This window comes from Pomacea canaliculata, linkage group LG4, assembly GCF_003073045.1.
Source record: "Pomacea canaliculata isolate SZHN2017 linkage group LG4, ASM307304v1, whole genome shotgun sequence".
NCBI classification, from domain to species: Eukaryota; Metazoa; Mollusca; class Gastropoda; order Architaenioglossa; family Ampullariidae; genus Pomacea; species Pomacea canaliculata.
Window position 1 is genome coordinate 33,562,234 of NC_037593.1, and position 12,611 is coordinate 33,574,844.

The 12,611-nt window shown below is 43.6% G+C and overlaps 1 protein-coding gene across 5 annotated transcripts in view; it reads right to left on the reverse strand.

The window, feature by feature from the left end:
- LOC112561994 (serine/threonine-protein kinase TAO1-like) overlaps nucleotides 1-4,713 on the reverse strand; it is a 49,735-nt gene extending 45,022 nt beyond the window's left edge. For 3 of the 5 annotated variants that reach the window (XM_025234901.1, XM_025234902.1, XM_025234899.1), the window contains exons 1-2: nucleotides 4,367-4,713; nucleotides 566-774 (exon numbers count right to left, since the gene is read on the reverse strand). In XM_025234901.1, coding sequence (XP_025090686.1) covers nucleotides 566-697 — 132 coding nt within the window. In that variant the 5' untranslated portion in view covers nucleotides 698-774; nucleotides 4,367-4,713. Of the gene's footprint in view, nucleotides 1-565; nucleotides 775-1,696; nucleotides 1,786-4,366 lie in introns of all 5 variants that reach the window. The other 2 variants (XM_025234900.1, XM_025234903.1) reach the window with 2 other exon arrangements.
- Nucleotides 4,714-12,611: the final 7,898 nt, after the last annotated feature.

Consider the following 12,611-nt stretch of genomic DNA (forward strand, 5'->3'; position numbering starts at 1 on the left):
GTCTCAGTGGAACCAGTTACGTGGTTGTGTAGTTAATGAAGCACAGGTTTTTTTCAAACATCTTTGATAAGGAATGAAGAGGGTGATGGTTATTTGACTTTTATGCCATGCCAGTAACTAAGGCTATATAATGGCAATTTTTGACAGGGTGAGGTCATTGGGGTCGAAACTAGACTTTAGACATTTTTTTTTTCCTAGTCTAGATCAGTGGTGCCCAACCTTTTCTCACATGAGGGTCACACTCGACATGATATAAAATCTTGCGGGCCAGAACATGGAGGTTTTGCCAGAATCATGCAGATGTTAAAAATAAAATTATGCAGCGATATATGCCACAGATTTGGTCAGAAAGAAATCATAGGCCTACGATGGTGTCAGAGTGATGTCACCCTGTGTCTGGTTAAAATGACTGATAATACAAAAACATGACTGTTACAAACAAGACTGTAGACTAAATCAGACAAAGTCATGCCTTATCCGAATCGAGATATTAAATATTCCTGACTCTCTTGTAATAAATTTTCTGATCATAAAAGACATGTACACAACATTAACTTTTACTCACAAAGTAGACAGCACCAAAACTGCCATGGCCAATCTCTCGAAGGTCTGTAAAGATCCTCTCTGGATCTTCCTGGCTGAAAAGGCCAGCTACTTGTGGGTCCTTGGCATTGCCTGGCCTGGGCAGCAGCGGCATGGCCCTGCCTAGATCACCTCCCTTGGCAAGGTGACCACCACCTTCCCTTGATTACACAGCTGCTTGTAGGAGAAGCTCTGTGAACACAGGACAAGGTAGTTGAAGTCTCCTGGCTATAGAAATACTGAAGTTCACAAACAATGGGTCAGGTTCTCAAATGAGGAAACCCCAATAGGATCTGTTATTGCCAGCACATGTTAAGCATGCCTCTCAATCTAAACCTGACATAAAATTTCACAAACACTATGGTATATTAGATAAATATCAAATTATATGGCACATATGTTAATCATTTCACATAGGAAATTTCAATTTTCAAGGAATTAAATTTAACAACCAAAATTATTTTTTAAAATCAGCCAAGATGTTTCTTCCTAAGCACATGGGTGGTATACATTTGCCAAAAACTGCCACTAAGTCAGCACCAAGGCATGCATCTTAGAATAACATTAATAATAATAGTCAACCAAAATGTTCTTCTCAAAGACACAAGTGAAACTGAATGTTTCTGCCAACACTGTCAGGAAGTCAACATTAAGGCATGCACGCTAGAATACTTAAAGGAGATAAACTTCCATCTACTGTGACATCATTCACTAAAATAAATTCAACAGCAGCAAAGTTATTGTCTTTGAGTTATGCAGCATCACAATTGCTACGTCAAAGCCTCGTCACTCAGGCCTGCAAGCGTTTAGTGTTCTTTCTTTTAACTATTCTTACAACAATTAACAAATAAATAAATGAAACTTTGACAAACCAAATCCCAGGTGAGATCACTAACAGTCATTAACATTTTCATTTAAAAAATCTCTCTGGAACACCAACTCATAGATCCATCCAGTCACGTGCTGGCACTTATGGCACGGAGTATTTCTTCACACCAACATTATTGTTTCCCTTTTCCGCACAATGTTCTTATCTCCATAAAGGGTTTCTGATTCTGTCCAAAGATATCCAAACAATGTCTTCCAGGTTAAGAAATAAGTGAAGTTCACTCACGTCACTTAATATCCAACGGAATAACACTTTTCCAGTCTTCGTTCCCTCTCAAGGGCTGAATCTGGGCTGAATGCACTGGCTCAGCAACACTATGAGAACAATGGTTTATCCTTAGTGAATAACTTTCTTTTTTCCATGAATCTGCAACAGTCTCCACTTCCTCCCAGCAGGTGCAGCACAACTTACTTTAGATATTGATGGTGTTGGGTCTATAGTGCTATGACAGAAATATCTTAATTTTTTTTCCTATTTCTCAAAAGATTCTTCTTCATCTTCTATTCACTAACACTCTTTTTTTCATGTCAAAAATCTTTGTGACATCATTCACATGCATTCAGACCATTACACTGATGTTATGCATGTACTTATTTAAAATACAGCTGTTGTTATTAATACAAAAATTTATTATGAGTGTTATAAAGAGTTATGGTCATTTTTTGACAAAGACTCAGTAACATGCTAGTTAGGCTTTCTATGATGCTGTCAGTATATGTTATAGATGGTACAGCAGATAGAGACACTCCAAATATGAATCTGATGACCTTGGAACATGTTTTATTAAATAGACGAATAAACTGCACGTAGACAGCTTCTAACAACACTTCTTATTTTAAATTGCATTTGAACACTTCTGCCAAATCTGATATTTTTCAGTGAACTATTTAAATAATTGTCAGTGTTTGTATCTATAGAGGGGCTTTCTGGTTGGCTAGTAAAAATTTTTTGTAGGTTTTACTATCTACAGAAAGAATTAACATCGATCCACATGTTAACATTATCATAATGATCCCCGATGACTAGATACTAATTTAGTGATTATCAAATCAAATTAGACTTTATTGTCTGTCGAGGAGACCCAAGACAGAAATTTTTCTTTTGCTCACACATACATACATACTCATACAGACATTATTATTATGTGGTATCATCACCAATATATCTGATAACAAGTAATGACAAAATAACAGCTTTCGATATCTGCTTTGTTACAAAATGTGTAATGTCTCCAGCCAACACCGTCTTTATATTTTTTCACTCTTGGAAAATTTTTTGTTAGTGATTTGGATCATTCTTACATGATTTACACATTTCTAAAATAAACCATAAATAATAAAATGTTTTACATGACACTGTTCCCCCAAAAGTGCTTTATAAAGGTATAAATACAGACATCAAATGTTCACTGCATGCATACACAGGCCAATATCATAAGCATACATGCACAAGTTTGAAAGGTGCCACACATAATAAATGTGCAGCTATAACAATAACCATCAATGTACAGTGGAAATATCTTTTAGTTACAGGCAAAGTGGTAAAGATAAATACTGTTTTTTTAAATGACTCTGATGGCGTAGCATTTTTTTTAATGTGCAGGCAGCATGTTTCAGACATCTGGGACCGTAAATCCAAATGATCTTTAGTGGCTGTAATTTGTATCTGCTATTCTGATGGGATATTCAAACTATTTGACAGTTTTTGCAAGTGAACATTATTTCACTGATAGTTTACAACTAAAATTGGACATTTACATTTCCTTGCTGGAGATATTACTGGTAATTATATAATTAAAGGTTGTCTACTGTTGTTTTCTTCTTCAAACCAAAACATCATCACTGATAGATTTCTCTAATAAGACAGCCCAAGATCATTAAAGGATTTGTGCTTTTTTTTAAACTAAAAGTGATTATCTAACAGAATATCCTATTTTTATCACTATGCCAGATTGCGCTATAAAGACTTTCAATTAAAGGTGCATTCTACTTTTTGAGATGATTGCAATCATTTGTCAAGAAATGATAAAACTGTTTTTTCTGTAGACAAATGATGACAAGATTTAACCAGAGAAGCGATTAGGCATGGTCTAGTCATTTCTAGCTACATGGCCTCCTTAACTTTCCTTTGAAAAAGCTATCATAATAATATAACATCTGATACATCTGAAAAATAGCCCCTGCACTTTTAGACCAACGCTCTAAGCTTCCCTTACTAACATGTTTAACTGAGAGCAAATAACACCGCAGAGCATTGTGCATTACAAGCTAATAACTCTGGACACACTATTGTTAAAATGATATACTACTAATGCAAAATTAATGGAGTGTCATGTAAAATAGTTTTAACAAATCTGTCCTAACTCTGATAATGTTTCTCAGCAACAACTGAAACAAAGTCACCAAAGTCCCTAGATTATTTTGATGTCTTAGTCACGGTTTGCGAATTCAAAACATTTACTAAGAAACTGTCAAGACGGCATATTAGAAAAGAGAACATTTAAATAAAGCCAAATGTTGTTCATGACTGCTGACAATGCAAGAGAACATTAGCTGATGATACACCAGGCCAAGGACCACAACAAGGCCACTATCTGTATCTGATTAGCTCTTCAAAATAATCAAAAAATGTTCGAAGCGTCGTGCAGGTGAAATATAAGAAAGCTATAAAACCGCTAACAAGCACTCTTAATAATTGATAACTAATGTGAGAAGGCGCCGCGGAAAGCTTATTTGTGTCTTTGCAATTATGAGACAACTTCTAAACAGTTGTTCGTCTGCAAGATGACACTGGAGATACTGAGGGCAAGTTCTGGGCAGTACTCTCAAAATAATCAAACACGTTTGAAAGAGGTGTTTAATAATCTAGTATTCGCCAACAATAGCACTTCCTCACCTGTCATCTGAGCCTTTCAATGTTGGCCTCCTAGTGTGGAGCTGGTGTGTGAAGTAAGCTTGTCAATGAACAAACCCAGAAATCTTTCGGCCGCAAAATGGCGTCACCTTGGGCATGCGCACGAGATAGCGAGAAATGAGAAGTTACAACAAAAACAGTTCCTGGTTCTCTTCGCGGATGTTAGTGTGGAATTGGGGTTTGGGGCGAGATGCTGATATATTTCTTATTCAAGCGAATAATAAGTAAGAGTACACAAAACTGCTTGTGGAGCTGCCATGACAAGACTAGAGTGCAGACCGCCCCTCACACGGAAACACAGGCCATTACGTCACCGGAAGTCGTCAAGTGCAACCAACAGGGGCTCTTCTCTGATTGGCCAACAAGTGTGTTTAACCTCTGGCGTGACCTCAGCTGTGTATCAGACAGTCGTCCCTTGACCGGCACCGGTCGTTAGGGGAACCACATAGATACGCAGCAGCTGACAGTCGTCCCTTGACCGGCACCGGTCGTTAGGGGAACCACATAGATACGCAGCAGCTGACAGTCGTCCCTTGACCGGCACCTGTGGTTGGCGGGGAAGCTGACAGGGCCCACCACAGTAGGCATATTGTGGGCGACAGTCTTGACTTTCGTAAGCCCGTTTTTTTCCTCTGGCCACCGTGATGTCCAAGACACCCTGAAAAAACAGTCTTCGACAGGGTGTCGTGAGGGTGACATGGCCAAAGAAGACCGGTTTACGTCACTTGACTGTTGAAAGTAGAGGTTCCTGGTGTCCTACGACTGTGGCCATCTTGTTTCTACAAAGTCCTTGGTTCTCCTCAGGCACTTGTTTTCTAATGGATTCTCTTTTCCTTCTCGGCGAGCAGAATACGCATGTCACATCCGTAGAGCAGGATGGCACTACCATGGATTTGTACAGCTTGTACTTGGTAGTGAACCTTATCTTATGGCTATGCTAGGTCCTATATCTAGTCTAGCCATTGCCAGTGTTGCTGTTGCGATCCTGATGCGTGGAGCTGCCGTCGTTGGAGAGGGTGGCTCACAAGTATTTGAAGCTGTTTACCTAGCTCTTCGAGCTGTACTCCGTTCATAGAGATCTCAGCTACCATCGATCATAACTTAGTGTCTTAGGCGCAAAAAAAAAAAAACAACCCCAAAAACAAAACACAAAAAAAGTACATTTTTTGCCCTTCTTCCGGCCCGATGCTTGAGTTGTGATTCGTCACAAAAGGCAAATAGGTAGAGAAGAAGAAGAGAGAGGCAAAACGAATGGGAAGAGAGAGAGAGCTGGAATCAGGTGTGTTGTTGAGAATGCGGGAGGGGTATCTGGTAATCACCTTCCTGGCTTTGGCTGAGGGACCTGCCAGAGAGGTGCTCATTCATGGTGGTCGGTCACCTTTGTTGTCGTCTCTCATCCTCCGGTCATCCTGGTGGCACGCGCGCTATAGATACCCCAGCTGTCACACTTCTCTCCCCCAACAAGTTTACAAGACACACAGGTCGCTACCACACTACTAAATACCTCATTCTGCTGTACTTGTTGTTCCGTGATCTACATTCTCCAAGTGTGTAATCGGTCGTGACAGACTGAAAATCATAAAACACTTTTAACAAGTCGATTTTTCTGTATCACACACACACACATGAGCGATCATGGGCTTTAATAGTCTACAGTTAATTAAACACAAATTAACCAAGACGAGGTTTTGTGCGAGGCATCGAAGACAAGGATAAAGTTAATTGTAAGTTTAGTAAAACATACGTCAAACGACATCTACAAGACAAACCTTTAAGGTCGTTAACATACAGGCTAAGTATTGTTGTGGAGGGCGGGGGTGGATAGTCTAATGGTTTTACCAATTTAATCCAACCCTGAAGGCGTGCATACTTATATCTGTATCTACACGATTAGAGGTACTTCCTACAGTTGTCTCAACTGTGGAGGTGGATAACAGATATAGCAAGGGAGACGAAACGGGTATCACTGACACAAAAGCACTCCCGACGTAAAGTGGGGGCTTTATAGCATCTCATTCACCTCCATGTGTCAGAGTTGGGACTACTGCTCAGTGTACAGTACCTTAGTATTGCTTGCCACGTTCACTGTGGGCTATGGTGAGCGAAGAGAATATGAACACTCTGGACAATACCTGGGTACTTCACGTGTGGTCTCTCCCCTCTCCCCAACTATATCGCCACCTCTGTTGTGTAGCTGTCTTCTCACCATCACAAAATATCCCCCACCCCATTCTGGTCGCGACCTCCGAGCCTTTTGATAACCTTAAGATCATCTGCTATCACAATCTAACGGCCACACCCGCTGACCACCCTGAACTCGAGAAAATCAGGGACGAATTAGTGGCAAATATCAAATCAGACAGAATCAGGGGGATGTCTATGTTACTATGTTACTCGCATGAATTAGCGGCATCGACAGACCATATATTATAAGGATGTTTTTTTCCAGTTGCTGAATCCTGAATGAAGATTTTCAAGCGAGTCTCATAGCACAAACTTGTATCACACATCCGTGATCACACATTTCTGTAGGGTGAGACGGGCATTATCACTAGCTACGACTCGGCGGCAATTTCAAAAGTAACATTTTCATTAAAGCGACACAACAGCGGCATATTATCATCAACGACTGTGGGTGGGAACTGTCAAAGCACCAACGTTTACACCAACACACTCACACCCGACAATCAGGCGTTCTTTCGACAAACATACGGTTGCCTGAAGCTGTCCAAGTCACGTTCTATTTTTCTGTCACAGTGGACTCAGGACTTGAGGGTAGACAACAACATAAATATTGGCGACACTCCATGTCAACACAGTTCTAAGTAGGATACAATCCACAACATTGACTTGTCAACCTCGAGGGTGCAATACACCCCAGATTGATGACACTCCAGATTCGCCTTGCATTACGTGTGGATCACGAGGTACCCTGTACAGTGTATACCATCATGTGTAGTCCAATACCCGCCGGCAGTTTCTCTGGGTTCCCACCGGCTCCAGGCATGCGTTTAAACACGTAACTCCATTTGTCATTATACTTGCTGTACTTAACCCGATTTCCATCACTCGTCGTTCACTCTAAATTAGAGTGTAAAAAAAATCTCAAAAATACATACTGAAGTTTCCTTACATTTGGACAGTGCAAACAGACCAAAAGAAAATAATTACCTACCTTGTCTAGGCGAGGTTAACATCAAGGTTGGTGGCCTGAAGGTTCACAGTGAGTCAATAGATACTATACTATAGAGCAGGGATGCACAACCTACGGCCCGCGGGCCATATCCGGCCCGCGAAACTTCTGCCCACAGTGCAGGAAATCGGCATGTTAGTAATAAAAGAAGACCTTAAAAAAACTAAAAAAAAGAAGAAGAAGTATTTATCACCACGTAGGGGCGTCTCTCAATCTTTTTTTCGATGGACGAACATTTCGATTCAGTGCTCCGACTTGGTGTCTCTACGATGAGGCCGGACATTCAGAAGTTGGTTTCGGGAAAACAACTTCAAATATCCCACTAATTACTACATAATTAATGGTAAGTACAACTTGTTTCTAATAAAAAATGGTATCTGCTCTATTTTTTTTTTCCTTTTTGTATTTTTGCGGCGAAGTGGCCCGCGACACGGCTGTCCGAAATGGATATGGCCCGCAGGCCGAAAAAGGTTGGGCATCACTGCTATAGAGATACTATAGAGATACTATACTCCTCTATCGGCTCTATTCACCTCAACTCGATGAGGTGTGGCGCTCTCTACTCAGGCGCCTCTTTCTTTGTCAGTGTTCTTCTTCTTGCTTCTATTCGCCCCCAGTGGAGCATATAGGGCCGCAACCACACCCCGCCATCGGACCCGGTTCTGGGCATCCCTTTCCAGTTGGGGTCAATGTTCTGGGTCTGAGTCAAATTTGCTACATTTCCCCCAAAAATGCTTAGGGTGAAGCATGTTGGACAAGTAGTGCCGTTCTTAACACTTTCCTTCCTAACGTTCTTGTTTATTCTAGCACTCTGCCTATTCATCCAGCCCATATGTCGCGAAGGGGTTAGCGGGCTGAGGCATTAGAAACCACTTTTCTCATTGTCAGCATTACGTGAGGGACACTACAAATGCCTGACTGTCCTGTGCCAAAGAGTCTGGCACGAGGGGCTATGGCTTATGATGTGAAAATTCAACATCGAATAAAACCTCGTGGAAGTCGTCGAGGCGCTGAACAATAGGTCAACGAGTACAGTGCTGCTGAACAACCAAACAGGAGCTTACTGTAGCACCACAGTAGGTGTACGTCAAGGATGTACCCTATCACCGGTGCTGTTTAATATCTTCTTGGAGAACATCATGCTCGAAGCTCGCCACCACCATCATACTTCTATTTACATTGAAGAAAGACCGATGTGCAACCTACGCTGACCTGTTAGCAGGCAGTAACACAGAACTGCAAGACCTCAATGTGGATGTCGTTCCCTGTCATCATGGAGCTCCCCCCTTCAATCCCAGCATCTTCCCACACCGCTGTACAGAATTTGACACCAACAGACACCCACTCCATCACCACAAGGAATCGAGGACATCAGTCAGACATTCGTCCCTGGATTGGTACAAGTCGTTGAGGGAAACACATGCATACGCGCGTCAGCCGACAGTCGTCCCTTGACCGGCACCTGTCTTTGAGGGATGACATGGACAGACTAGCAGCTGACAGGCCGCCATCTTGTCCATTGTGGGCGATAGTCAGCAGATCCTGTACAGGACGACCAGTCCAGTCTTTGACCTTTGTAAGTCAGTTCTTCCTCTTACCACCATAGCGTTGACAACCCTCCAGGGTGGCTTGAAGGACAGTCTTCCACAGGTTGTCATGAGGGTCACGTGACCACAGAAGACCAGCTTACGTCTCCTGACTGTTTCTGTAGAGGTTGCTGGTGTCCTACGAGTGTGAACATCTTGTTTCTTAAGTCAACTGTTTTATGTTCTCTGTATGAGATCCGAAGCAGCCTCCTCACGCTCTTGTTTTCAAATGTCTGGATTCTCCTTTCCGTCTCGGTAAGCAAAGTCCGCACTTCACATCCGTAAAGCAGGATCGGTTCTGTTCACTTTTGAACACATTGCACTTAGTAAACCTGATGTGATGGGTGCGAAAGAGCGGTTCAGCCCAAACCAGTGTCTCTGTCCCTCTTGCGATCCAGGTGCAGATATTAGTGGTGGAGCTGCTGTCCCTGACTGGGGTGGCTCACACATGCTGGTGACCTCAGAGTCGTACCGCCTTCATGTAGGTCTCCACATTGCCGATGAACATGACTTTGCTCTTGTCACTCCTGGTCTCCATTCCACATGCGTTCGAACTGTCTGTCAGTCTGTTGGTAAGATTTGGAAGTTCTTTGTTCGTGCCAGCTAACAGATCAATTTGGTCTGCGTCCTTCTATCTATCTATTCCTTTTCGTGCATCAGGTTGAACATAAGGCCTCGACCAGAGTCCGCCGCCGATGTCGATCGGCTGAAACCCGCTCTAGGTGACCCCATGTCTCTAGGTGACCCCATGTCCAGCCCTTTCCTTTTATCTCCCTTTCGACTGTTCTTCTCCAAGTTTCCTTTGTGCGGCCTCGTTGTCTTCGGCCGTCTGGAGTCCATCGTAGGGCGACTGTGGAAAGGTCTGCTGTCTGCTGGCGGAGCACATTCCAATCCATCGCCAACGCCTTCGTTGAACCTGCGTGGTGATGGACTCGGTTTCAGTTCTTCGGTGGAGTTCTTCGTTGGTGATTTTATTTGGCCAAAAGATGTTAAGTATGCGCCTGAGGCATCTGTTTTGGAAGACATCAAGCTTGTTACTGATGGTTTTGGTCATCTTCCATGATTCTGATCCGTAAAGGAGGGTGCTGATCACATTTGACTTGAAGATTCTCAGTTTGATCTTCTGGCTGATGTTTTTTGCCTTCCATGTGCTCCTGAGTGAGGCGAAGGCCTGGCTGGCTTTCGCCAGTCGGGCTCGAATCTCCACCTCCGCATCCCCGGTGTTTGACATTTTGGACCCAAGATATGTGAAACTGTCATCTTCCTCAATCTCTTCTGCATTTAGTTGGATGCTGTCTTGAACTCTGGCGTTCACTCTCATACTTTTCGTTTTCTTTGCGCTGACCCTTGAAACCCAAGGTTTCCAGCTGTTTCTGAGAAGGCATTTTCCTGCATGTCTTGGGGGCGATGCGACAACAGGGCAATGTCATCAGTCAAGGTCCATCTGATCCCTCTCCTCTCATTGTCGGTGGAAGTCTTTATTCTCCAGTCCATGGTCAGGATGAAGAGGAATGGCGACAGAATGCAGCCCTGCTTCACCCCAGTACAGACGTTGAAGGGGTCTGTGAGCTCCGTGTCACAGACAACCTGGGATTTGAAATCGATGTACAGCATTGCAACGACCTGAACAAGTTTTGGAGGGACTCCGTAATGCCCCAGGATCTTCCATAAGGACTCTCGGTGAATACTGTCAAAATCCTTCTCCAGGTCGATGAAACTGATGTACAGCGGTGTGTTCTACTCGTTGCTCTGCTCCAGAATCTGTCGCAGAATGAAGATGTGTTCGGAGCAGGATCACCCAGGGCGAAATCCTGCTTGCTGTGGTCGGAGGTCTTTCTCAAGGGTTGCCGTCAGTCTTGACAAAACAATCTTGCTGAAGACCTTGCTGGTGAGGGCAAGAAGTGTTATACCCCTCCAATTATTGCAGTCTCAAAGATCTCCTTTCTTGGGTAACTTGAAGATGAGCCCTGTCTTCCACACATCAGGGAGCTGCCCTGATTCCCAAACTTGCCTGAAGATTTCAGTCAGCATGGGAGCTGTCACATTCACATCTGCTTTCAACATCTCTGCTGTTATTCCATCTGCCGAAGAGAAGGGTTTCTCTGAGCGCGGTCTGCCGAGGTCGCTGACGTCACGCTTCCCTAAGGCTTCTTAAGTTTTTCCCTTCAGTGAGACTTTTAGGAGAAAAAAAATCAGCGACCGGGTGATACACCTGCTGACTGTGTCTTTACTGTCTGCAGCAGCAGGTGATGCAACATTCTGCACGCTGCACGACTCTCACTACAGGTACTGACCATGTAGACGTGGTGACCACATTGCAGCCGCTGTATGGCCATCAGCAGCAGCACCACAGTTTTACCTGTACCGGGCGGTCCAGTGAGTGTGGGAGGCGCCGTGTGTAGCAGGTGAACTTGCTCCGGGGCCTGAAGTACCAACTGCTCTGCGCGACTTAAAGTGACATGCAGTAGTTGGGTAATGACAGCTACATCTTTATCACGAGGATGACCACGATGTATCTCTGTCTCTGGTATCCTCTCCACTGTAGCAGAGATTATGTCCCATGTCATTTGCTGTCTCCCCAAGTCATGACCCTTGACCTGTGCCAGTCCCACAATGCCATACCAGTACCGTTCTAACATATGGAGGAAACCTTTCATCTTGCCGCGCTGTGTTTTTCACACTTTGACCTACAGGGCAGTGGAGCCTTCCGCCTTTGACTTGGGTGGTGGTGGATGGAAGTGAGTCAGAAGTGTCCTGGAAATGTATCAACATTCTTGGGACCCACCTTGCAGACCGCTTGCTCATCCCCAAGATCTCAGTTCAAACAGTTTGGGCTGCACCAGAACTGATACCTATGGACTTAGCCATCTGCTGGACAGGAAGACGCCTGTCATCCAAAACCAGACGGTGATTGGCAGAAACTTGATCATCAGTGGTTGAGGTTTTTGGACAACATAACTGAGGGTCATCTTCTGTGCTGCCCCTGTCCCGCTTGAACTCACAGCCCACTTCGTCACAGTTACATAGGAAGGGGCGACCTCAGCAGGTGTCTGTAGCATGTCAAGGAATTCTGTGCGTCATACCTTCTTCTGCTGATACTGTAGGACTTTTATCTGTTTGGGCCTGTTTTATTCATTTTTAGATTTGTCCCACAGCCCTTCCCCTTTCTATGGGCCTCACCAGCACACAAATTAAAACAGACAGAAATCTGTATTAGTTTTGTAATTGCATAAGAAACATGTGGTAGTGTTTTACCACAACAAAAATGTTTAGCTTTGGCTCTTCTTTCTGGGTGAGGCTTAGAACTTTTTGAAAAACCCAGGTAATAATGACAGCTTTTAACCTCACAGTCCTGGCGTATAGATTACCATAATGGTCCATGTGGAAGGCCAGTGATTTTGGTGGCAATCTTGACTACACTCACCAAGCAAGCCTAATGCTTGATAGC